Genomic DNA, 25,183 nt, shown 5'->3' with positions numbered 1-25,183 from the left:
TTCTTTATTCCGTGAGTACGTTTCGTCGATGGAACTTTCCACAGCGTTGCGTTACATTCGCACGCGGAACCAAAAACACGTCCACGGTGTCCCAGCGGAACAGTTACCGTGTAACATCAGTGTCTACATGTGAATCTTTGGCGTGATCGTAAGTCCGTTTTGAGTTTATGATAATACCTTTTTTTCTGCCTTATGGAATATTTTAAGGATCTGTTTAACGTTGATATGTTGAAGTATGACTCAGAAGTATTGAGAAATTAGGATCATACCGTGTGTACTTTTGTAAGAATCATATGTTCATGAAGAAAATAATTTAACAGAATTTTATACTTATTTTATGTCTTTTGCAATGCAGTTAAAATGTTATATTTTAATTAAATAATTGGTGCTTATATTTGTGTACAAGGCAAATAATGATACGTACAGTACTGCATAATCTTTAGGAATTTATGTATGTACAATTATATTACTTTAAAAAAAACATGATCATTTAATAATTATCTTTTTTGTAAAAATAGAAGTGGAATCATAACATCATGTGGTGCCCCCTTGCAGCAATTATTGTCTGCACATTTGACCCCTCAATAGTTATATATAATATTGAGTCCATCTTTGTCACTCTCAAGTGTCCGTTATGTTCACAATACTATGATTTCATTTTTTATGCATTCCTATATGGCGACCTCGGTGTGGTTCATTATATGTGTTTTGATGGTACACAGAAGGGGTTGTTTGCATGAAATCTGGCCATGAAGCGGTTGTACATCGGCGGTCTTGGTCACACAGTGTCCGAGAAGGACCTCAAAGACAGATTTGGAAAATTTGGGGATGTGTCAGATGTGGAAATCGTTACAAGGAAAGATGAGAATGGTAAGAATTCTATTAAAAAAAATACATCTATTAAAATGCAAACCGAATTCAATGTAATATTTCTATTACATTAACTGGGTACCTGTTAAATGTTATTCACAAATGCACAATATCTTTCTGATCTTTTTGCAGGAACTCCTCTGAAAACATTTGGCTACATCAACATAAACATCACAGATGCTGAATACAAAAGATGTACGTATAGTTATTTAATAAATTGCCAAGCTATTTAATAAATAGCTATTTAATAAATTCTCTCTTGCTTTCTTTGTCATGATGCAAATCAATCTGTACATTTGCTTTTTTATACAGGTGTAGGCATCTTAAATAAATCCACATGGAAAGGTGGAACCTTGCTTATTCAGTTGGCAAAAGAAAGCTTTCTACACAGGTAAAAACTTTCTTCAACAAGTCAATATTTTGTTACTTATATATACACACACACACGCACACGCACAGATTCTGTATTGCTTTTTTTTTTTTTTTTTAAAGACTTGCTGAGGAACGACAGCAGCTGGTTGAAAAGGCCAAGACACCAAAGATCATCCCTCAGGAGAAATTAGTGGATTCGTTTAAAGCGGCCGGCGTTGAGAATTTCCACATGAAAGCTGCCGTTCCAGGAACTGAGATTCCCGGCCATAAGGTCTGTGTGATTTTCTTTTGCTAATAACTTTTGTCCAGTTGTAAAAATGGCCCAGATGCTGATTTAACATTGGTTTCGTGTTTATCCACTTTTCCAGGATTGGGTCGTGAGTAAATTTGGGAGGGTACTTCCTGTCGTGAATCTGAAGGGTAAAGGAAAGAACAAGATATCCTTTTCCATGTCAGAAATTCTTGGAAGATTTACTGAAAAGAATTGACACAGATATGCTTGCAAGTGCACTTTTGCTTGGAGGAACAAGTCATTGAGATGTTCGTAATCCAAACTAAATTAGTTTTTATTGGAACATACTTTTTTTTTTTGTTTATTTTATGTCCTCATCTCCCTTTCTTTTCTGCTGACATTGGCTTTTTGTAATGAAGTGCCAACTTTTTTAAAATATTTATATCTGGTATCATTATGAAGAGCAGAATCACAATAAATCAATAATATAAAACTACCTAATTTTGCTTAATCGCAATATATAATCAACGCAGTTAATAGTGTTCACAGTCTACTTGATTATGTGTCATTTGTAACTAACTGCATGATTCTTACTGTACATTTCTGTTATAGTCACCACTAATAACGTACTCCTAAATATGTCGAAACTTGAAATTTTCTGTAAAGCTGCTTTGCAACAATTGGTATCGTGAAAAAAGTGCTATACAAATAAACTTAAATAGTATTGAATCATCATAGTTTCAATGTAATTCAATATCTACCCTTAACTCTTGAATACGTCTTTAAGTATGATCCATCCAAGCACTGCCACAACATCAAGAGACTGGAGACTGTGGATGACGTCACGTCAGTGTCCAAGCTGACATGGGAGATTAAAGGTGGAGATGATGAAATCAGTAAGAAGAGGCGAGGGGAGTTTCCTAAACAGAACACGTGCCCCAAAAAATCCAAAATAGACTTGAGTTTGTTTCTTAGTAATTTGGCTCAAAGAAATGGAATGAATGCGGCTGCCACTGGAAACAAAAACAAAGTGGCGATCCAACAAAATGGACTGTCTCCTGCAAAGAAAGGAAAACAAAAATCAGTTCGTGTTTTCGACAACGACTCTGACACTGAAGATGAAATCAGAATGTTGGTTGCTCAAGAACATTTGAAGAAGCCTAAACAGATCTCCATGGAGGATGACGACGACAACCTGGAGGTGGTGGGAGATGATTTTGTCGTCAAGTCTAATGTTGTCTGGGGTGGAGTGGAACAAGATGACGTGAAAATGTCCCTACTGACTTCAACAAAAGACGATGAGGACTATGATTCTGCGGACACTGATGAAATACTCACTCGGAGAAAGACCCAAACACAAGTTGAATCTGCACCTGTTACTCAAGATTCCCCAACAGGATCCAGTAAAAACCAGTCCGCATCTGAATCTGATGATGGGAGCTATGAGGCAGATGATGATGACGATGATGATGATGATGTTAGTGTTGATTCTGATTATGAAGCCATGATGGGAAACTGCTACCGTTTAGATCTTTCCCTAGCAGACTTGGAGCAGCTAGCTAAAAAAGCAGAGGTGATTTCAGATGATGAAAGTGTAGAAGAATCCAAAGGCGAAGCCAAGACCCCAAGTGCACCACCCAAAAAAACTGGCAATAACCCAGAAGATATTCTCGCTTCTCTTCTTGGAGACGACACCCCTGAGAAAGAAAGTAAGAAGAAGAAGAATCAGGTCAACACTGTCTCTCTTCCTGCTTTCATTGGAACGAAGGATCTCTTTGGAGATCCTGAGCCAAGCCTGAAAAGAGTCGCTCCAAATATAGACAGTGAATCTCCTAAAAGACTCAAACATGACCTGAAATTGAAAGAACAAAGCATCCCAGAAGATAAGCAGTCTTCAAACCGTCGATCTCAACAGAAATTATCCACTTTAAATGTACAAACAGCCTCAAAAAAACTTGAAAATAAAGCGTCCATCTCAAAAGAGGATTCTTCTAGTGAAGAATCAGAAAGCAGTGATGATGAAGAGGTCTTCACTTCTAAGACATCTTCAGCGTCACAATCGGTAATCCCTGAAACCGAACTAAAGACTGTTAGCTCTAATTCAAAGACTCCAGTCAAACCCAATCAGACGAAGACCTCCAGATCCTCCAGCAGTGACTCTTCTAGTGAAGAATCAGAAAGCAGCGAGGAAGAAGATAATGAAGATAGTGCTGGAGTTTTGACTTCTAAAACCCCTTCAGTTGCACAATCTGTAAAAACCATCTCTAAAACCAAACTAAAGACTGTTTCCTCTAACACCTCAAAGACACCAGTCAAACTCAAACTCAAACTCAATCAGACAAAGTCCTCCAGCAGTGACTCTTCTAGTGAAGAATCAGAAAGCAGCGAGGAAGAAGATCATGCTAAAGTCTCCATTTCTAAAAGGTCTTCAGCATCACAATCAGCGAAATCCGTCCCAGAAACTGAACTAAAAACGAGTAGGTCTAGTAACTCAGTCAAACCCAAGCAGATGAAGCCCTCCAGATCCTCCAGCAGTGACTCTTCTAGTGAAGAATCGGAAAGCAGCGAGGAAGAAGATAATGCTAAAGCCCTCGCTTCAAAAACATCTTTAGCAACACAATTGGCAAGAACCATCCAAGGAACTGGACTAAAAAGTGTAAGCAATAATAACTCCGTCAAACCCCAGCGATCAAAGACCTCCAGATCCTCCAGCAGTGACTCTTCTAGTGAAGAATCGGAAACTAGTGATGATGAGAAGTCTAGAACTCCGACAAAAGATTCTAAATCTTCCAGTTCAAAGAACGTTCAGGAGAATGTTGTTTCACATCAAACAGTTCTTCACCCAACTTTGATAGATGGCAAGAAACAACAGCAGGACAACCAAAAACGTCTTGCGGCACTGGAGCAACGACAGAAAGAAAGCGAGCAACAGAGGAAACTCATTCAAGGTGCTCTGTCGAACGTGGTGAGTAGAGGTAGTCCAAGGTTTGAAGTATTTTAAGCGAGGATGCACAATGAATCAGTAAAATGTTGGTTTTTAGGATGTTTTTAGAAATACTTTTTCTTTTTATTTAAAAGTATTATTTGTATCGTATATTTGTTAGTTTTCATGCTTGTTACTTCTGTGAACATTTAACTCTTTTAAAAAGTTAATCTATTGTACTGTACATTTATAATGCTGTGATGCTTAAATTCAAGTGTAGAATTTAGAAAAAGTAAAGTAGAGTTTTATTTTTAATTTTTTCCAAACAAAATAGTTTCAAATTTTAACATTGGCTATTTCTTATTTGATGCCATTATTCATAAATTAAATTGTAAAGAAAAATCCTGCACCGTACCAAGGCTTGCAAAAAATTTAAAATAGAAATGTTTACGATTTTTCGGTCACTTGATCTTCATCATAATTATGTAATTAAAACTTTGCTAATCGTAAATACATATTTTAGTTTTGTAAACTTTAGTTTTTGTCTCTGTTGGCCTTTGTGTTTTTAGTATGTTCTCATTAAGTGAAGTTCATTGATTTATTGTTAAATAAATTAATTCTTCCGTTATTATTGGCTTATCTGTATTGGTCTAAATTTTAATATCGTGTTACAAATTCAAAGTCCTGAATCATTGAAAATGTAAATGGTCTAGTATTGTTTTGAATCTTTTAGTGTTACTTAGTCTTAAACATGATGTTTTTCAGGATGCGGTGAAAGTGGACAAAAGCAAACACATTGTGTTTGATTCTGATGATGATGATGATGAAGAAGAAGAGGATAAAACCACAAGCAGACCAGAACAACCACCAACAAACTTGAAAAAAAGCCTCTTTGAGGATGATTCAGGATCTGATGAAGATCAACAAACGTCCGAAGAAAAGGCAAATATGGGCCAAGTTTGGAAATTGGAAGTTTATTTTCTTGAATTCTTTGATTTGTTCTTCATGTTTCCATCATAATTCCACAGAAGAACAACCAGCCAGGTGGCAGCAAACTGTTTGACAGTGAAGATGAAGACGATGGTTCTGAGGATAAACGCTTCCAAATCAAGCCCCAGTTTGAAGGCAAAGCTGGACAGAAGGTTTGGATTGAGAGTCTTTATCAGGATCGAGAGAGATTTAGAGTTTGTTTGGTTTCTCATTCATCTGTCCTCATCTTTATTTCAGCTCATGGAGCTGCAGGCCAGATTCGGAACCGATTCAAGATTCCAGGTCGATTCTAGATTTCTGGAAAGCGATGGTGAGCCTGAAGATCAAGGTAGTTTATTTATATTAACTATATTCTTGGGTTTCATTGTATTTGGAAAGAATTGTTCACCTGTTACTAATATTTCAGATGAAGCGGCTCCAGAAAAAGATGCAGAAAATGAACTTCTTGAGGAGAAAAATAAGAGTCTAGACATCCTCCAGAGCATCTTAAACACCAACATACAACCACCAAACACCAGAAAGGGAAAGATGTTCAAGTATGCCGACTTTGGATGTTCTTTGAGCATTTTTTGCTCTTTTAACTTGTTTTTCAAGGTTTATGTTTGGCTTTGCAGAGATGTTTCCAGCCTGCATTACGACCCGACACAAGAAGAGCACACTGCTTTTGAAGCCAAGACAGAGGAACCGAAGAAAGAGAGGTATTACATCAACTTATTTAGGGATTTTAGACTCGTTGTGACTTGGTTAAACATTTGTGTTTTTGTTGCTGGACAGCAAAGCGGCGAGACGAAAGAAACGCATAGAGGCTGAAAAACTCCCTGAGGTTTCTAAGGACGTTTACTTTGACATCTCGGTGGATCTGAAGGAGGTCTTTGGGACGTCTAAAGAAATCCAGGAAGAGAAGGAAACCGTTTCATGGGATAAAGAGGAAGAAGATACAGGAGATCTAATGAAACAGATGGAGGTTTCCTTCACTTCTAATGTAGAAGCAAATGAAGATACTTCAGGTGGTTTCAAGTTCTCCTTCTTTGAAGAAGACACAGCTGCGGAGACGACCACTAAAACAGGTGCACTGATCATTTATGTCATTTTTCATTGTAGTTAAAATATTGGGAGTCCCTTTGCAGGATTGGTTTTTCAAACATTTTCATTTAGGATTTTCATATATTTATTTATGCCTTTTTTTTATTTTTTATCTTACCTTATTATATCGTGTTGGAGTATAACATAATAATTTTTTTGCTAATCAGATGAGTACAAAATCGAGACTGTAAAAGGAGCCAAGTTCTCTTGGCAAGCAGACCCTCGTTTCCAGGACAGCAGTTCAGACGAGGAAGGAGTGGACGAGGTTGAAGAGGACCAATCCGCTTCCAACAAAATCAACGAGTAATTCTGTTATCATTTAAACTATAATGTATTTATGAATCATTTACAGTTAGTGCTTGGTTGCACAAGGGATGTATCACTAGAAACATTTTTACATGCCAAACCAGCTTAAATGTATTGAGTTTCCTTAAAAGATAATAACAAAATCCGCTGATTAGTCAATATCGAAAATACTGATGGAAAATCTTGGATACTAAATTTACGTTTAGGATTATTATGTAAAATACAGAAATGTTCAAATGAAATAAGTCCCTAATCAAATAGTTTTCATTTTCTGCAGGGAACCGGCAACATCAAAAAAGACCTTTTTCTTTTTCTATCAAAATGACGAGCGGTTAAAAGGTGAGATTTAAACCATTCCTCTTGACAAATCAAAACATTCATGATCAATTAATCAATCACTAATAACCACGTTTTTAAATGCTCAATCAAGCCTGTGTGTGAGGTTTAATTCAAATCGATTTTTAAGGTTATTTTTGTTTTTTTCTATCATTTTTCCTGCTTTCTTTTCAAACACTCTGTGTACAAATCTCTTTTCTCCAGAGGGGCCAGGAATGTTTTGTAGAAGTATAAAATTACAGGACCAGAGGGACGCCTGGGAAGAGAAGAGGACGTCGCTCAGAGAGGTACCACAGATCTCAAAACTGATTTATATGGAAAATGATTAATAAAAAATCCTAATTTCAGTTCAACCAAAGCTAAACGTTTCATTATCCCTCCTACTAAAATATGAAGTAATCTGTAAATGCACTAATAGTTTGTGCATATTATTAAAACACAAAATTTTATGCTTTAGCTTCTAACTTATAGCGAATTCCTAGTTGAACTGATTTTCGAAATTGTTTTGTGACGTTTAAAAGTACTGAAATCTGGTTTGCATTTTTTTATTGCATGAATTAAAGCTGGTTTTCGTCCCAACAGGAGTGTCGCAAGAAACACAGAGATGCCAAAAGACGCCAGAGGCCTTCGCTGAAGACCTAAACAATTTCAAGTATTCAAAGACATTTCTTTACAAGGAAGATGACCAGTTTTCAGAGACATTTTTGCCTATTCTGTTTAATAGATGTAATTTATTATTCAAAATGACAGTATCTAATGCATATTCTCTTTGTATGATTGAAATGATTTGAGAGAATAAATGCTGGTTTGTACCACTAGAGGGTGGAGTGATAATACTTTCGTGACCGTTACAGTTGGCTTTAGTGTTTGTTTTCATTCCCTGCTCACTTTCTCCAAACCACAGGATCAGCCCACAAAGTTGTTTTCTAGAAAATCTACTCCGTGCTTTCTACATGTTTGCACGTGCCACATTAAAGCTCTTTTAGTAAATATGTTTTGCACATGAAAATGCTAACTTTTTTTGTTATTTGTTGGCGATTCTTGCATGTAGGCGCTCAGAAAAGACACGGTGTCTGCACAGTGTCGACAGCTACGAAGCCTTTTTAAATTTGGGGAGAAAATGCATGCATTTGTATGCGCAAAATTAATTACAAAAACTCATCAGCCTTGTCCTAGATAAAGTCAAGTCAATGTCAAGTCAAGTCAGCTTTATTTATATAGCGCTTTAAACAAAATACATTGCGTCAAAGCAACTGAACAACATTAATTAGGAAAACAGTGTGTCATTAATGCAAAAGACAGATAAAGGTAGTTCATCATTGAATTAAGTGATGTCATTTCAGTCCAGTTTAAATAGTGTCTGTGCATTTATTTGCAATCAAGTGATATTTGATCTAGTGATATTTGACCTCTGGTGTTTATTCTTACCCTTATCTGCAGACTCAAGCAGTTTCCACTAACTAGGGCAGAAGGTTAACTGAAGCCTTTACTATTACTTTACTCTTATGCAAACATCCAAAAATGCTTAAAGATTTAAAGTTATACATGAATGTTTTGATAACAGACATTTTTGTCATTTTTGAAATGTGTGTTTAATATATGAAATGCATATATTGTAAGAATTTAGGTTCAAATTCGCATATGTACAGGTAAAAAAAAAAATAAATTATATATAATATACATACATACACGCACATATATTTTAGGTATTGTGACGGTTCACTTTTTTAGCATTTGTAAGCATTTTTTGGATGTATTGTAGTTCAAATTAATGTTTTGGATGAATTGTAGCATGTCTCACTTATAACGCAATTTTTATTAGACCATGACATTTTTTAAGTCACTCAAGCTCAGGCCAGTTGGCAGTAAATGTGTTTTAACATAAGCCTGTGCAAGGGTCAATAATGAAACGTGCAGTCGCTCAAGGAGCAAAAATCTTGCACTGTTATTTTCGTCTACTGATGAAACCCTTAATAAATCTACAGGATCCATTCAGCTTTCCCCAGCTATCATTGTGTGTGTATGTTTTCAAGTATATCATTGTACCATTGACTCTTTGCTTGATTGACGGTGGTTTTGATCACTATAGGCAGAACTGCACGTATGGGGTTCTGAACCATAGTCATGAACACTGTGTTCTCTGCGTAAACAGGACGCTGTGGTTTCCGATTTCACTGTGACATCACAGCTGTGTGTATAGCTCATGAAGGAATAAAGCAGCTGTTCTTCAGTGACACAAGTCCCCCAAAACTGCCATTTTGTGTTACTGAGTCCTGTTTTTGGCCATAAACTTTGGGTTTTTTTTTTTTTGCTGGAACTTTCTATATTTAAAAAAGGGGGCTTTGTCATGATGTTAATATGTTTTGAGTCATTATTAAGCATGTTGCTAAAGCTAGGATGTTAGAGTTAGCATGTTGCCAATGGGTTTTTAAAAAAAAGTGTTATTCTGGTTTCTAAATATTGCTTGTTCATTCTTCAATGTGTGTTTGTGTGAGTTTTTACTCGCTTTTCAAAAAACGTAAGTTAACTTAAATCACTAGGTAAATTAATAACACCTCTCCTCAACAAAACACACGATCTGAGGGATAATTAATGTTCCTATCACAAATGTACAAGATTTGAGTTGCTATGTGATTCTGTGGAGATAAGAAATTTGATGTTGTTCCTCCCCACATAAAAAAATATTATAGTAATTTATAGTGTTTTTGAAACGTATAGTAAAGTACTTGAATCACTTTGTTCTGGTTATATAGCAACCACACTAATATAAAAAAAATTACTTTACCCAATGCTTCAAGCTTTTAGTTTTCTACAGCTATAGCGTATAATATACTAAACTACACTACAGTTTACTGTAGTAAAAACTAAAGTATATTACAGTATGTATTACAGTTTATCAGTTCACTATAGTAATACTACAGTATGCTGTAGCATTCATTTGCAAAGTGCTGTAAATACTATAATATATACAGTATAGTACACTTGATTATGGTATGGTTAAAAAACTTACTATAAATAACTAGTATTTTTTCATGTGGGTTAGATTAGCATTTGGTGTCTTCATCTGTTAAAGCACTAGTAACAGATGTTTTCCTAAAAAGCTAGCAATTAGTCCTGTCTGTAAGTTGAAACAGTTATGTAAAACCAATTTTGGTTCTACGAACTGTCTTTATTTACGAAAGCCTCACATTTAGGGTTTGTGATGCTAGCTGTAATGCTAATGTGTGAATTGGGGGATGGTAAGCAAAAGCAGTTCTTCATTCTCCATTTTAACATTAACTGAGGACAGTCTCCTTTAATTTTAAAGTCTCATTCTTGTTTTGTTCCCCCCCCCCACTAGTTTAACGTATGTTAGAAAAGATTAGCAAGCTGTTTGACAGATATGAACGAACACTGGTTGTTCTTACGACATAGGGAGGCTATTTCTGAGCGGGAAGGAACCAGAATGTGTGCTGGTATTAAATATTTACATTTTACTCTGTAAATTCCTGTCATAGTGGGAATAATTTCCACAGTTACCTGCTCCTAATGCCAGCTCAGAAAGACAAAAGTCATGTGGCCAGCCTGCATCTGACTAGAATAACAGCCCTTCCCCCAAATGACACACTGTGCCTACAAGTGCAAACTGAGAGGTTTTACAAACATATCGAGCTGCTTTAGACTTCATATCTTATATAAATACACAAATTGTGGATATTCTTTCACCAAAATATTAGCTTTGGCATTGCTGGAATTTAATGATTGATTTAAAGCTGCAGTCTGTAGCAACAGATGCTATTGTGCAAGATTTTCAATGATCGGTCATGCGTTAACTCAACAACAACAAAAAAAAAAAAAACTAAAAAGTCAGTACTTTTCCATACTTAAAGGTCTTGTGTGTTTTTCACCCCAAACACTCCTCCCTCTGTTCCTCAAATCCCACCCCGTCCTGCCTCCCAACTTCTCAAAGAGGACTTGTTTGGATCTCTAACTAGTAACTATTACTGTACTGTTCACATCCAAGCGTAGGGCTCGGATAACAGCAGCGTCATCCATGATAGGACGGCGCTAATATGAGAGGCTGTCATCAACGGCCATTTTAAAGGCTTCCTGCCCTCTGATTGGCTGTTGCTTTGGCTAATCAGGTTAGTGTGTGGCAGGCAGGGGAAATCAAAGTACCCCCCCTTCCAACCCCCCTTTGATTTACACAAACACAAAAAAATGAGCTATGGGACAAAATATAAAAAAGTAGGAATTAACGGGGATGTGTCGACTGGCACTAAAATTAGCAGTGTTTCAATATGCTTGTTGCAGCAGGATGAGGTTTATTTACTCAAAGGCGTATAGTTAGTTAAGGGGAGTGCACTGTACGGGTGGATCTTGTTGCACAGTAAAAAAAAAAGTGTCTTAATTTAAGCTTCAGTCCTCGGTTTCATGTGTAGCCTATGTGCTGTGTAGTTCACAATGGAAAAACTCATTCTTGAAACACAAGAGGATGATTTTTGTGAAAAAAGTTGTACTGAATGTTTGTGTTAGAGATGCAAACAGTGTGTTCCAGAAGTTTGAGACTACTAGTAAAAAGTCTTCTATTTTGCATAGTTTTCATGATTAATCATGTTTAAACCATATAATTTATATTTAAAAAATGCATTGAGTTAGAATTTAGTTTAGTTTCTTTGTGTTTTGTAATATTTTTATTTATAGCTGTGATTACAGTAAATCTAGTAAAGATACTCAAACTTTTTACTACAAAAGACCAAAAATTGAGGGATGTGAGTTGAAATGTTGCATTATGTCAAATGGTATTATTGTATTTGTAATTTTTGTAGGTAGTGGTAATTGGTAGTGGTAATATACATTTTTTTGTTGTATTAAATCTCAAATTCTCTACATTTCCATGCAAAAAAATTAAAAAGAAAAGAATTATGATCACCCATGTACATTTTGGGGGTTTTACAGTAAGGTTTCATAAATGTTACTTTATAATTTTACTGTAAATATTACAACAAGTTAGTTTGTAAGCATTTAAAAGTGTTGAAATGCCTTTAAATTGATGCTGATTTACTGTGCAGAAATCATATTCTGACTGACTTTAAATAACTGTTATGATTGTAATAAAGCATCTGTTTCCTGTGGAAGACATTAGATGAGTCATTTCGAAAACGCCTTGAATATCCAGGAGCCACCCAAAATAATACAGACACTGGTCTGTTAGGGAAACCATTTACAGTAAAACTAGTTAGCGAGCAGTAATGCACAAAAATATTTTGATTTACTTTACATATGCAAAGTAAATGTTCTCCAACCATGATTTAATTGTATTTTGCCATTTAAAGTTACTTTCTCAATGCAATACTGTGTTGTGGTTTCGCTATATGCAGTTGCTAAGATGTTCTGAAGGTTTTTAGCATGTTGCTACCTGAACCATTTTTAGCTCTGTAGATATGGCTCAGGCCAAATCAAACTAAATCTGAGGAACAGTATGCTTCCCTTAACACTGCCTAGGAAAACACCTAAAAATACGAAGGATTTACCTAACAATACTGTTGATGCCGTCAGATTGTCTTCTTGGAATCAAAGTGGTTAATTTAAAGAAGTGAGAATCACATCCATAAAATGACATCAAGCATAACTGCAGCATGGGTACAGTCACAGGGAGAAACCAAAATGGCAGTGTTGACACGACAGTCGTATTGTTACACAACATTTATTAATTTATTCATGTTCTTTTGGTTATTGAAAATAACAAATTTTTTTTTCTTTTTGGAAAATATAATAAAATAGATCTAAAACATGAGAACATAAAACTAGAAATGTTACAGTATAATTACAGTAGAAACATTACAGTAGCATTTTTTTATTAATTCATCACGATTATTTTAAATATATATATTAAAATACACAAACACTTAACAAAATTAGTCCATTTAAAAATAAGTCTGAAAATCTAAAAAAATAAAAGCTAATTAAAAATAGGATACATTTTTTCTATGGATTTTTTTTTCTTACAGTGTATCAATAATTGTAAAATAACTAGTCTTGTTGTAATGTATAAAGGCTACATACAGTACTTGGATATCTATGTTTTATTTAAAGTCATATCAAAGTTTTTTTTAATCAGTGTTCATCATCAAACTCTCAATCTAATAAGAAGATATTTAATCGGGGATTCCCAAAGATCAACAATTTATTCCTCTCTGACAATGAAAAACCCCATTTTACTTTCAGAAGCTGGTGCATTTCTGACAAAAACAGTCCCGCTGATCCAACACCAGCCCTAAAAACTGCTTCAGGCTGACAGAGACAGATCATCGGCATGAAATGGGGCCATTTCTGTCGCATGATTTGCTCAATATTGAGGGTAGGAGGCACTTTATTGTTAGAGACGTCTGTGAAGGAGAGGAGAGGAGAGGATATAGAGGGAAAGGGAGGGGGCGTAAAACATGAAGCACAGCCTTTGGGCCTGTTAGGCGATTAAGCTACGTGCGAGAGCAAGAGAGTCGATTGGGATTGAGTGTTCTCTTATATCATTATCTCGCTGAGTAATCCTGCTTGCAGTGTCTTTGGCAGCGGGGGAAGGGAACGGACCCACATTCACAACCTATGGGTCTTGCCTTCACCTTATCTGCTGCATTGCTCAATGATGCTTTTGTTGCTTTTTTAGAAAAATAGACCTTGTTTGCTCTGCACTGAATGTTGTTCAGCTAAAGTCATTCACATTTACATCTATATGTATTTGACAGACATTTTTGTCATTGGGTTGAGTCATTCACAGTGCATTCAAGCTACTTGTTCGTTAGCAGTTAGCATTAACTGTTAACAGGAAAATATTCTTAAAATGCCAAATTCATTGAGTTAAACAATATGGTACTGTTTGCCATGCTGAGAAAATGGTTGATTCTTCTGGTTGGCTGGTTGGTTTAATCTTGTCAGGCCAGTGTTACACCGGTTTTATCTGGTTGGTCAGTTGGTCTTCTTCTCTGACCAGCTGAGACCAGCCCGGCTAGCAAGTGGTCAAAAGCCTTCTAAGAGGCCATTTACGCAACAATGTTTTAAGCCGAAAATAGGAAACTTTTTATGCATTTTGCCTGTTACACAACAGTGGCGGAGTACACGGTATTGTTGTTAGTACTCAAGAGTTTGCTTCTTCAGCAAAGTGTTGATTTACTTCAACAGTATTACAACCAACAGTGGATACGCATCATATACAACATATAATCGTTTTGAAAACGTTGTGGTGTGTACGTGAAACTTTTTAAAAATGCAAGGGAAGAACTTTTCAATTTTTGACTACACTATAATCATTTTTATTCTTAACTGTTTTAATTCATTTTAAATAAATTTTAAAATCATTTTAACATTTTAAACATTGTTTTTAATGATGTGATTATTATTAGTATTTCTTTCATGATTATTTTAAATCCTTTGTATATGTAAAGCACTTTGAATTGCAATTGTGTGTGAAATATGCTATGAAAATACATTTTACCTTGCCTGTACCTTTTCCAGCTAAGAATGTAATTCCCCCAAAATTGAAAATTCTGTCGTTAATTACTTACCTTCATGTTTTTCTAAACCCATCAGACCTATGTTCATCTTCGGAACACAAATTAAGATATTTTTTATGAAATCTGCCAGCTTTTTGACCCTCCATATATACAGCAAACGAACTACCACGTTCAAAACCAATAAAGGTAGTAAGGATATCATTAAAATAGCCCATGTGACATCAGTGGTCCAACTGTAACATTATGATGCTACAAGTATATTTTTTGTGCACAAAGAAAATAAAAATAGTGACTTTATTCAACAATTTCTTCTCTTCCGTTTTTTTAAGTTTAAGCCGCTCATTAACTGTGTGAATATTGTGAATATATGTCGAAGACTGACGCGGTATAGAAGAAATTGTTAAATAATAATCGCTTTCTTATGGACTTGTTCTATGGCGTTTTTTTTTTGTATAAATAGTTCAAAAAGTGCGTTTACATTAAAATTTCACAAAGAAAAACTGCACTTTAAATGCCTGGATGTTACACTGAAATAACCGAAAAAAACTAATGGTATGTCCCAATTTGCATATTATGCAGTATGCTATGCTGTTTTGTTGAGTAAACAGTGTGAGTAGTGCTTTCACACTGAAAATTCCGAAAAAGAAAAAGTGCTCTTAGAAATGCACAGATGATGCACTTAAATAACTTTTAAAAAAGTTGAAGGAGAGGGGGAAGGGCTATCAGACTCTGATGATGAATGACAAAATAAACGTATAAAATTCATTCACTACACAGTTGAGTACATAGAACATTGTACATAGTGCATGTTTAGTGCGTCATTTGGGACGCACCTTGTGAGTAAGTTTGGATAAAAGTTCTCTCATATGCATAATGTAAATGTCAATGACTTTAGCGAAACAACATCTACATAGTGCAAAACAAGCAAAGATTACTGATTTCAGCAATAAGGTCTCAGATGGCGCTAACTGCTAAAAAATTATTCAAGATCTGAGATCACTTTACATAAAAGTTTCTGTCAAATATATATATATATATATATGTAGATGTAAAGGTCAATGACTTTAGTGCAACATCTATTTAATGTGCAGTTACTAATTGAAGCAAAATGTACATATTTATGATGTTAACTGCTAATGAAATGCTAAAAATGTATCTTCAATGCATGGTTAGTCTCTTTGGATAAAAGTGCATGTCAACAACGGAAATGTAAATGGCTTCACGCAACAACATGTATTTGACAGACAGTTTTATCCAAAGTATGTTTAGGATACATTGTCACTTGTCAGCAGTTTATTAGCAGGTAGCACTATACCATTTTAAGCTATGCTGTATTGTGAATATAATCACAGCTAAGGGAGGTGCTAACTACCATAAATATGTACCTTACTGCTTAAATCAATAACATTTTCATATCCAAACAACCATATAGCCATTTTCAAGGAATAAAGTTGGGTGACTTTCTAAAATGCTTTGTTTTTAAAGCACACACTTTACATTGCATGATGATTCAGTGACATTTGATGGTGTGAAAACACTCTGGATCATGACAGCATGCTAGTTTGTATTGATAACTCGCTCGGCCTGTCAAACAGTTATGAGTCGGTCTGACATGCCTCTGGTGTTGCAGGCCATGACATGTCATTGAGAGAGAAAAAGAGGACGTGATTGTGCACCTATTCCACCCAAAGTTTACACCACAGGTCACATATTTGTTTCTATAGCAAAGGCCTTTGAGAGGAACCCATCCCCCACAAAACACACAAAGATCCAACCCAGCCCTCAACTGTTGCCAGGCTCTCTGCATTTAAAGGTACAGTGCACATTTTAGTTTGCATGTTAGAAAGCATGTAAAGTTTTTCCATTTCTACTGTAGTATTAGCCAGTGCATATTTTTGCATTTTCCAGTCTTGACCACTTTTGGAATGATCTGTTATTGATTTAATGTTTTATATGCAACCAAAGTACAACTAATTACAACTAATTTCTTTGGTGTCAGTCTCCACTGAGGCTTGTTTTGCTTTTAATTTCTTGTTTATTCAATAATCATTAACTTATAATATATTTTGCCAATGACAAATGTCTCATCAAAATCTTGACACATTTATCTGTAGGAGACACTGTTATTTAAAACAGCTTATTAATGATTTGTTACGAAATTGCACAAGGTTTACAAATACTTTTTTTTATTATTGAGTAATGTCTACTGATTATTTATGCACAACAGCATGAGGAATGGGTATTAAATAAGGTCATTGTTCATTTAATGTTGGCTTTCAGTATATAAATTTGAAGTACTTTTATAAAAGATGAAGAAAAGGAGAACGAGGCATGCATGGAGAGCCAGGTTTAACCTTACAGACAGAATCTTGTGTTGTTTACTAAAGTTCCAGCTTGACTGTTAGCAGCCGTTATCTTGTTCTTCCCCTCCTCCCACCACCAGTGTCATATGATCAAGATATTCTGCTTCTTTGCAACCTTATCCTTCCTTATTTGAGAGTTTCAGTTTGAAATCTATATTGGAATTCTTCATTTCCTCCGAAAATGTCATTTACATTTTGTGTTTGGCCCAAAATAAACTTTTATATTAACTTTATCAAGTACAAGTATTTCATGCAGTTCCTGAATCACTATGTGGTCACAAAACCAATGAGGTCATTATAATTATACATTAATTATAAATATGATGCAAAACACTGCCCAGATATGTCATGCCATCTGCCCATTTTCAGAATGGGAGCGTCCTTTCTTACAATGATCTACATGTTATATCATATTTATTTTATACTATTTTGTTTGGTGTTAAACCGCTTTGTTTACTGATTAACTCTTCCGCCAACCTTGATCACAAACTACCACACACATTTGATCTAAGACCTTGAGCCCTGGTCCAAAGGGCGGCGTTGCCTCATTCGACACATACATGTCCGGTCCCAAAATCTTGTTCCTGGCATAAAAGCTTGTATAATCTTGAACCAGTTGGATAATGCGCATGTGTTTGAATAGAACAATAGAGGTAAAAAGTTCAATGTACTGCACTGAGAAAGTGTTAAGGTTTAAGATTTAATTATATTATTGTTTAAGGGAAAGTGTACATAGGTGCCGTAACCAAAAGTGACCAAATGTACTTTAAAAAAAACTATTTTAATTACTAATAAGAGTACAATTATGAATGAAATCCGTCATTCATGTCCATTCACATCTATCTATCTATCTATCTATCTATCATGGCAAGTTAACACATTTCTTCACAATCTTACGACTGTAATGCATGATAATTTAATATTATAGTATTTGTTATACTGTCTTTTTTTGTGGAGACTAATATTTACTCATAGTTTAAATAATTATTTATTTTTACATTTTAGTAGATTTTAGTAACTTTGTTGTGTGTTTTGTTTTTATTGTGTAACTATTTTTAAATGTCTATATAGTTTTAATTTTTGGTTTAAGTTATTCATTATATTTATTTTTAGTTAACATTTATTTCAGTTAAATAACTTTTCTTGGTTTTAGTTATAGTTAACTATAATAACTATAGAACTATAATAACTAATAATTCATAACAATAAGATGATAATGTCTTTCTGAAATTCATTCAGTCCATTTTAATGGAGCCTATATTTAGGATCATTAAGTTTCACACACACACACACACACACGTTTGTTTTTGTGGAAAGTGGATTCATCCCATAGGCGTAATGGTTTTTATACTGTACAAACTCTATATTCTATGTCCCTACACCAACCCTACACCTAACCCTAACCCTCTCAGGAAACTTTGTGCATTTTTACTTTCTAAAAAAAAAAACTAATTCTGTATGATTTATAAGCGTTTTGAAAAAATGGGGACTTGGGTTATGTCCTCATAAGTCACCCTCTCCTTGTAATACCGGTGTCATACCCATGACATTATACAGAGTTGTGTCCTGATATGTCACAAAATCATGCACACACACACACACACACATATATATATATATATATATATATATATATATATATAGTAATTTTACATGAATATTAGAAACATTTCTCTGAATTATTGTGAGGTCATAAAAATAATACTTAATAATATATAATAATATCTATAGTTTTAAATAGATCATGTCACACCTGCCACGTCAACTACTCAATAACACTCCATACTTCAGTAAAATCTTCTTTTTTTTTTTTTTTTATCTGCAGTTAATTGGCTTCAAATGAAGCCAGTGAATTGAACACACAATACTGCTGGTTTGGACCTGAAGAAGTTGCACCATAATTATCTGACATGGAGTTGGCAAGCTGCGCAGGAAAGGGGCTGAACCGCTGCTGATCAAAACACTCGGGTCTCTATTCACGAGAAAGATTTCACTGGAGCCTTTTTGCATTTTTATTGACTATTGGGGCTCTAAATTTCCTTATTAACACCGATATCTTGTCATATACAAAAGACCAGAGATGATCATAGGTCTCATTGTGTGCTGTAAAAATGGAAACCTAATTAGTGACGCAGATTATGTGCTTATATAGACACTCTTTTGCACACACACACACACACACACACACACACACCTTTTCTCATGAGCTTTGCTATTGTTCTTGTGTCAGATCTCTGAAACCCAGCTCTGCTGTACTTGAAGGGTGTGTGTGTGTGTTGGAAAGAAGCTTCTTAAATGTTACACAGGCATCATATTTCTGTTACGCCTCTACCTTTTTACCCCAAAATATTTTGATTACCGTCTCATCCTTTCTAACGTTATAAGGCGCAGTACATTGATTTATTCAGTTTTAACATCATTACAAACATAAACCATGCCAAAGGTTGAGAATAATTATCTCTGACAACTCATTCTATACATTTTATAATTGCAGGTCATTGTCCACCGATCAAAGTATACCCAAAATGAATCACGTAATAAAAAAAAATATATAGACCAAGTTTAGCAAAATGTCGATTTATTATGAAAAACATTCACATGGGATTTAGTTTTGCAGTACAAACCACTGCTATGTTTGTCAAGAGTGATCAAGTGAGCTCGATGGTGATTGGCTGGCTGGTCACACTCCTACTTTTGGACCCTTTCCCCATCCCCCCCAATAGTATAACACATCACAGAACAAACAAACAAACAAATGCCTCTCACATTGCAATCCACAGACTTAGATGTTAAAAACAGTGATGTAAACATGTTACCTGTGGCAGGTGTCTAAATACATGGTGCCACAGAGTCACAGAATTCTTTGAAGTCCCTTTGCATGAAGTCTTCGCTTTGCATCATATCGTCTTCCGATGGGAAATACTGCATGCTCTCCTCCTGGTTGAAGCTGAAGAAGGAAAACGGCTGGCATTGGTTCATCTGTCGGGCGTAAAATGTGGGCGGCGAAGGCAGATCTGGACTGTCCAAAAGTGCGCCTCTAGCGTTCTCCAGAACGCACAGGTACGAGTCCATATCCGCAAAGTCCATTTCGCAGTCGGACCCGCTGTCGGTGCCAACAGAGTCCGATCGCATGTGCATCATCTGGTATTTCTCGTGCATGAGGAACTGGTTGGTGTTCCTGGGCGCTCTCATGCCAGGCGCTCGGTTGCCTTTCACATTGGCAGGACGCAATGAAACCAGAGTGCCAGACCACCGAGACAATCTTGCTCGATGCCTGCGCATTTCTGGATAGTGCGCCCTCCTTCCTGGCCTCTTTCCCCATTTGTGCCACTTCTGTTTAGCGGCGCCATTGGTTCTCCTCGACTTGCTCTTGGGTTTCTCCGTCTCCTTGATGGAGGGTCTGTTGCTGTAGACCTCCCATTGGCATATCATGCTCCTTCCGCACATTTTCTCAGGTTCTAGCATCAGCTGTAGTGCGCTCTCACATAATCTGGAGGGCAACAAAGGCTGTGTCTTCTCCTCGCTTAAGGGTTTTGGTTACTCGTGCCTCTCTACACGAATCACCCCCTCGGTCGTCTACCTTTTTACAATCTTTTCCGATTTTTTCTTTGTCACTGGCTTTAGATGGCACATAGCCTGGCGCAGTGCCCTCTGTATAGGCAGCTTGACGGCTGATCTGAGATCAGTCACACCCCTCCTCAGCTTTTCCGAGTAACCAGTGTCTTTTTTTGCTTCAGATTGAACGCAGAATCGTTGTCTAAATGTCTGAGGAGTGGAAAGATATGTGTGTAGTTTGTTTTACTTTGGATAAGTGCCAACAAACTACGTTTTCTCTCCGTCTCAAACTATAGTCGATCACGAAATGACAGTTGACATCTACAGAAATCCGCGGCTAGTGGCTTATTTATAGTGTTCGGGCGCGTCAAACTGCTTCGAAGGGATAGGGGCGTTTCATTCTTTCTTGAGGTGAAGTATTTAAAACATGACTACAGTTTTATCTAGCAACATCATATATATATATGCTAATTTGCATTTACACTTTATGTCTTAAAAAAAGCTTTCCTTTTACGTGAAGAGCAGCGACAACACCGTTTTTCGTATTGCAAAAACCCTCCCTCCGTATTGCACCCCTCCGGGAACAGGATGGTTCGGTCCATCTCGTCTCCGCAGCCTGCTGTTCCAGGATCAGTTTTTTTCAGTCATAATCCGCGTCTCATATATCGTCAAGAAAGCACAACTGCTCTTAGATCAGCTGAGAGACGACAACACGACAAAGAGCGTGCATACGTGATGTATGTGAAAGATGTGAGGACAACAAACTATGCAGCAGGGGTTCAGATAAAAAATCGGCAGCTGGCAGCAGGAAGTGGCTGCCATTGACAGCCGGAAGGCAGTAACTGACAGCCGGAAGGCAGTAACTGTCAGCCGGATGGTAGGCGGGACCTGCCATTCGGTGGAAGCCAATCAGTATCGACCAACGTGGGCGCAACCAATCAGATATAACTGCACCCAAACGCTTCAGTAATGGTTGCGATTGATCAAACGGTAAGTTCAGAAATTGGTCATCGGAGTAATTAATGTTTTTTTGCGTTGTAAGTTTGATTTTAATTGGTATCTTGGTGAACGACTTGGTAGACTTGGTGTCTACTTTGGTTTAATTGTTCAATGAAATCTAATTAGTGGTAGCAACGTTGTTTGTGTACCTTGTTAGGGGCCTACCATTAACTTCAAATTACGTTTGACGTACCATTAAATATTAACGTTTGTTAGCGTGTTAACAGTCTATTGAATAATATAAAAGAATGTTGTTTGACTGGAATGATAGAAGATACATTTGCAACACTAACCATATATTTTTGCATGTTAAGTCTTTCAGGAGATTGTGTGATATACATTAACTTAAGAGTTCTTAAAATAAGTTTTTTTTTTTGCACTATTGAGGTGTGTTTTCTCTAATACTATGCATGTGCAGAACTGTTCTGTGTACCAGTTGAAGTTGTAAGCATGTGAATGCAAAACAATTATTTTTTTTATTTATTTTTTATTGTTATCTATACAAAATATAATGGACCGGTTCATAATTCCTTATAACTTTTAGGTCTAGTTTCACAGACAGTGCTTGGATTAAGCCAGGATTAGGCTGTAGTTAAATTTAGAACATTGAAGTAGCTTTTGTAAACATGCATTTAGAAAGAAAAAAAAACACATTACTGATGTGCATCTTGAGACAAAACCATGGCACTGACACCTTTTTTTTTTATTTTTTTTGTAATACCCAATAGTTGCCAGATGCTGTCCTGTTGAAAATTCTTCTTTACGTGATCCTGGAGGAGGGGTGATGCTACATTACGAAGTCCGTCTTTGGTTTGTTCCAAATTCAGAAGTCTGCTGTACTGTATACAGACTCCTTTCGAAAGAGGGCACAATCCAGCTGGCTTGACTGAGTATCTTCTTTTACAGATTTGATTAGAGGTTTAAAAAGGTGCCATAACATTACATTTCTCAGTTGCCATGTCTGAATGTTTATCTTTGTAATAATGCTGTTTTCATGCTCCTCATCTCAATATACAGGTGGAACAAAATGGAGAACAAGTCTAAGCCATGTCAGGAATTCAACAAAATGTACACCCTGCAGACACTGCGACGAGGTTTACAACAACTGCTTACCAGGTGTGCAAATTATGCTTGAAAATGTAATCACTGCTCTGTACATGATGACAAGATGCAATGGGAATAATCATTAATATGGCTGTGCATGCATGTCTACTGTTAATAAAGCAATTTAGGTATTAAAGTCACCATTTTCTTATGAATAGTAAAATGCAGCAGCTAGAGTTCTTCCTAGAATCAGGAAGTATGACCGGATTAGCCCAGTTCTGTAAACCCTGTACTGGCTCCCTATCAAACATCTTATAGATATTAACATCTTCAATTATATTAATCTGTTTCTTTCTTATTCGAAGGTCACTGCAGTCACCCGGATCCAGTACGTATCCAGACCAGATGGTGGATCGCACCTAGAAAGGACCTCTACAGCCCTGAAAGACAGCGGAGACCAGGACAACTAGAGCCCCAGATACAGATCCCCTGTAAAGACCTTGTTTTTTTTCTCCATTTTGTCACCGGTGGAGTTTTGGTTCCTTGTCGCCTCTGGCTTGCTTCGTTGTGGTCATTCATTTACAGTGATATCATTGACATGATTGCAAATGATTCCACAGATACTATTTAAACTGAACCGAGCTCAAGGATGACATCACTGAACTGAATGATAAACTGCCTTTTAAACTGACTACAAACTGAGTTTACTAATGTCCTTCTGCATTATTGACTGACACACTATTTTCCTATTTAATACTGTAAAGTTGCTTTGCTTTGAGCTGTATTATTAAAAGCACTATATAAATAAACGATGCTTGACTTGACCATGTTGCAAGAGGAAAATGAGGGGAGATGCACATCCACCCTGGGTTTTACAGTGATTGGTGCAAGATGCTGGAGAAGTAACTCTGTATACCTCATCGGTTCTGATCTAAGAGTCTTGAAAATACCTCCGGATTGTTGTTAGTGATTCTGATTGATATTTTAGTCTGCTTGCTTACTGGATATATTTTATACGGTTTACATTGTAAAGCACTGACTTTGACAACTTACTAACCCAGTTACAAATTTAACAGCTACTTTATACTATATATATATATATATATATATATATAGTTGTTTCTTGAAATGCTACAAATATAACCGCAAATTATGATTTTAAATAAAGGTCTCTGAGAGACTCCTCTCTTTTCAGTCATTTGTGTATATAGCCTATAATAAATATACAACATACACCCAGTAAGTGCCACTCTCGTATATAAATATAAATTGTTTTATTTCACACAAACAATGATACATGCATAAACATTCAGCTGGAAATTAACGTTTAGCAAAATGATCTTATTTCTTTGTTTATATTTGATCAATATTTTAAATCAAATAATATACAATACTGACCTTTATACTTATTTTAAAAAGTATTAAACATAATCATAAGTGTATATAATTATTTATTTGTCTTGTTGCCGCCGGCAGCCTCCTCCAATTTCCAGGTATTAGCGACAGCTGCCATCCGGTTTTATTGGCAGCCACTTCCTGCTGCCATTGACAGCCACTTCCTGCTGACAGCTGCCGATTTTTCGCTGAACCCCCTCTCAAACTATGGCTGTTCTGTACGGTTATGTCGTTGTCGATATGTTAATTTCTCAGTTCAGTTTTGGACTTGTACGAAGACGCACGCTCGATTACCTCATTAAGATATTAAATGCACAATAAAACATACAAACTCAATTTCTGATTATTTATCCATGATATGGCTAAGATTTTCCGTCGATGTGGCATTTGTTTAATCAAGTCTAAAAGCGAACGATTTAGCCGCATGAGTGATTATTATTTTAGCGGATAAAAATGCTTACTTTATGACATAACCGCATATAAACACACCTGTCGCTTTGTTGGAAGAAGTGACACTTTTTTTCCATTCAACCAACCTCGAAAAACCTTTGAATAACAATTAAAGAGGTATGTTGCTTAAATATAGTAATGAGTTGCACCCACTGCTCTAGATATAAAGACAATCTCTATTATTGTGGTTGCTCTGCGTTTCCGTATGAAAAAGGGAAGAAAAAAAAAAACGAGATTAAAGACCCGTTTTCCAAAGATGGTTGCCTTCGTAAGACAGCCTGACTTGAATAAATAAACAAATAAATGAACGAGTGAATGCATTTAATACACTTTCTCGAGTAGCGGTGAAGTAGTGAGGAATGAATTAACTCACATAGATAGATAGATAGATAGATAGATAGATAGATAGATAGATAGATAGATAGATAGATAGATAGATAGTACATTAAGTCTATTTTAACTTGTGGAGGGTCCATCCCAGTAAACACAGAACGTGCCCCAAATGTTTCTGTTCCATATGGTTCACATGTATTATTATTATTATTATTATTATTATTATTATTATTATTATTATTATTATTTTGTTTTGTTTTGTTTAAAGAACCGAATAAGAACATTTGTGGGAACCAGAACATTCCGAAAAAATGTTCAGTGTGGTTTACCAACCTTCAATTGTTACTGAATTTACATATGGGAACAAATGGTCATATAAGTTAAATACATATTTTGTGTAACAATTGATAGCATTCTATGCAGTCATCATGGCTTAATTATTATC

At 36.0% G+C, this 25,183-nt stretch overlaps 2 protein-coding genes and 1 long non-coding RNA gene across 3 annotated transcripts; 2 read left to right on the top strand and 1 right to left on the bottom strand.

The window, feature by feature from the left end:
• The first annotated feature begins 19 nt into the window (after positions 1–19).
• Positions 20–7,930, top strand: nol8 (nucleolar protein 8). The gene is made up of 17 exons (XM_052591361.1): positions 20–148; positions 723–870; positions 1,003–1,065; positions 1,183–1,261; positions 1,363–1,513; positions 1,611–1,679; positions 2,253–4,439; positions 5,163–5,339; positions 5,426–5,539; positions 5,625–5,715; positions 5,794–5,923; positions 6,002–6,085; positions 6,162–6,454; positions 6,638–6,773; positions 7,054–7,115; positions 7,317–7,399; positions 7,695–7,930. The coding sequence occupies exons 2-17, from the start codon at positions 750–752 to the stop codon at positions 7,752–7,754; spliced, it is 3,900 nt and encodes a 1,299-aa protein (XP_052447321.1). The 5' UTR covers positions 20–148; positions 723–749; the 3' UTR covers positions 7,755–7,930.
• Positions 7,931–19,523: 11,593 nt separating this feature from the next.
• On the bottom strand, positions 19,524–20,837 carry LOC127988114 (uncharacterized). Its single transcript, XM_052590662.1, has one exon. It carries the CDS (start codon positions 20,425–20,427, stop codon positions 19,792–19,794), a length of 636 nt encoding a protein of 211 aa, XP_052446622.1. The 5' UTR covers positions 20,428–20,837; the 3' UTR covers positions 19,524–19,791.
• A 448-nt stretch (positions 20,838–21,285) lies between these two features.
• Positions 21,286–23,384, top strand: LOC127988115 (uncharacterized). Its single transcript, XR_008161507.1, has 4 exons — positions 21,286–21,507; positions 22,245–22,444; positions 22,534–22,632; positions 22,926–23,384. It is a non-coding gene; the product is annotated as an uncharacterized LOC127988115 (long non-coding RNA).
• Positions 23,385–25,183: the final 1,799 nt, after the last annotated feature.

The sequence above is a fragment of the Carassius gibelio genome, chromosome B22 (genome assembly GCF_023724105.1).
Source record: "Carassius gibelio isolate Cgi1373 ecotype wild population from Czech Republic chromosome B22, carGib1.2-hapl.c, whole genome shotgun sequence".
Classification (NCBI taxonomy): Eukaryota; Metazoa; Chordata; class Actinopteri; order Cypriniformes; family Cyprinidae; genus Carassius; species Carassius gibelio.
This window is presented reverse-complemented; position numbering and strand designations above follow the sequence as displayed.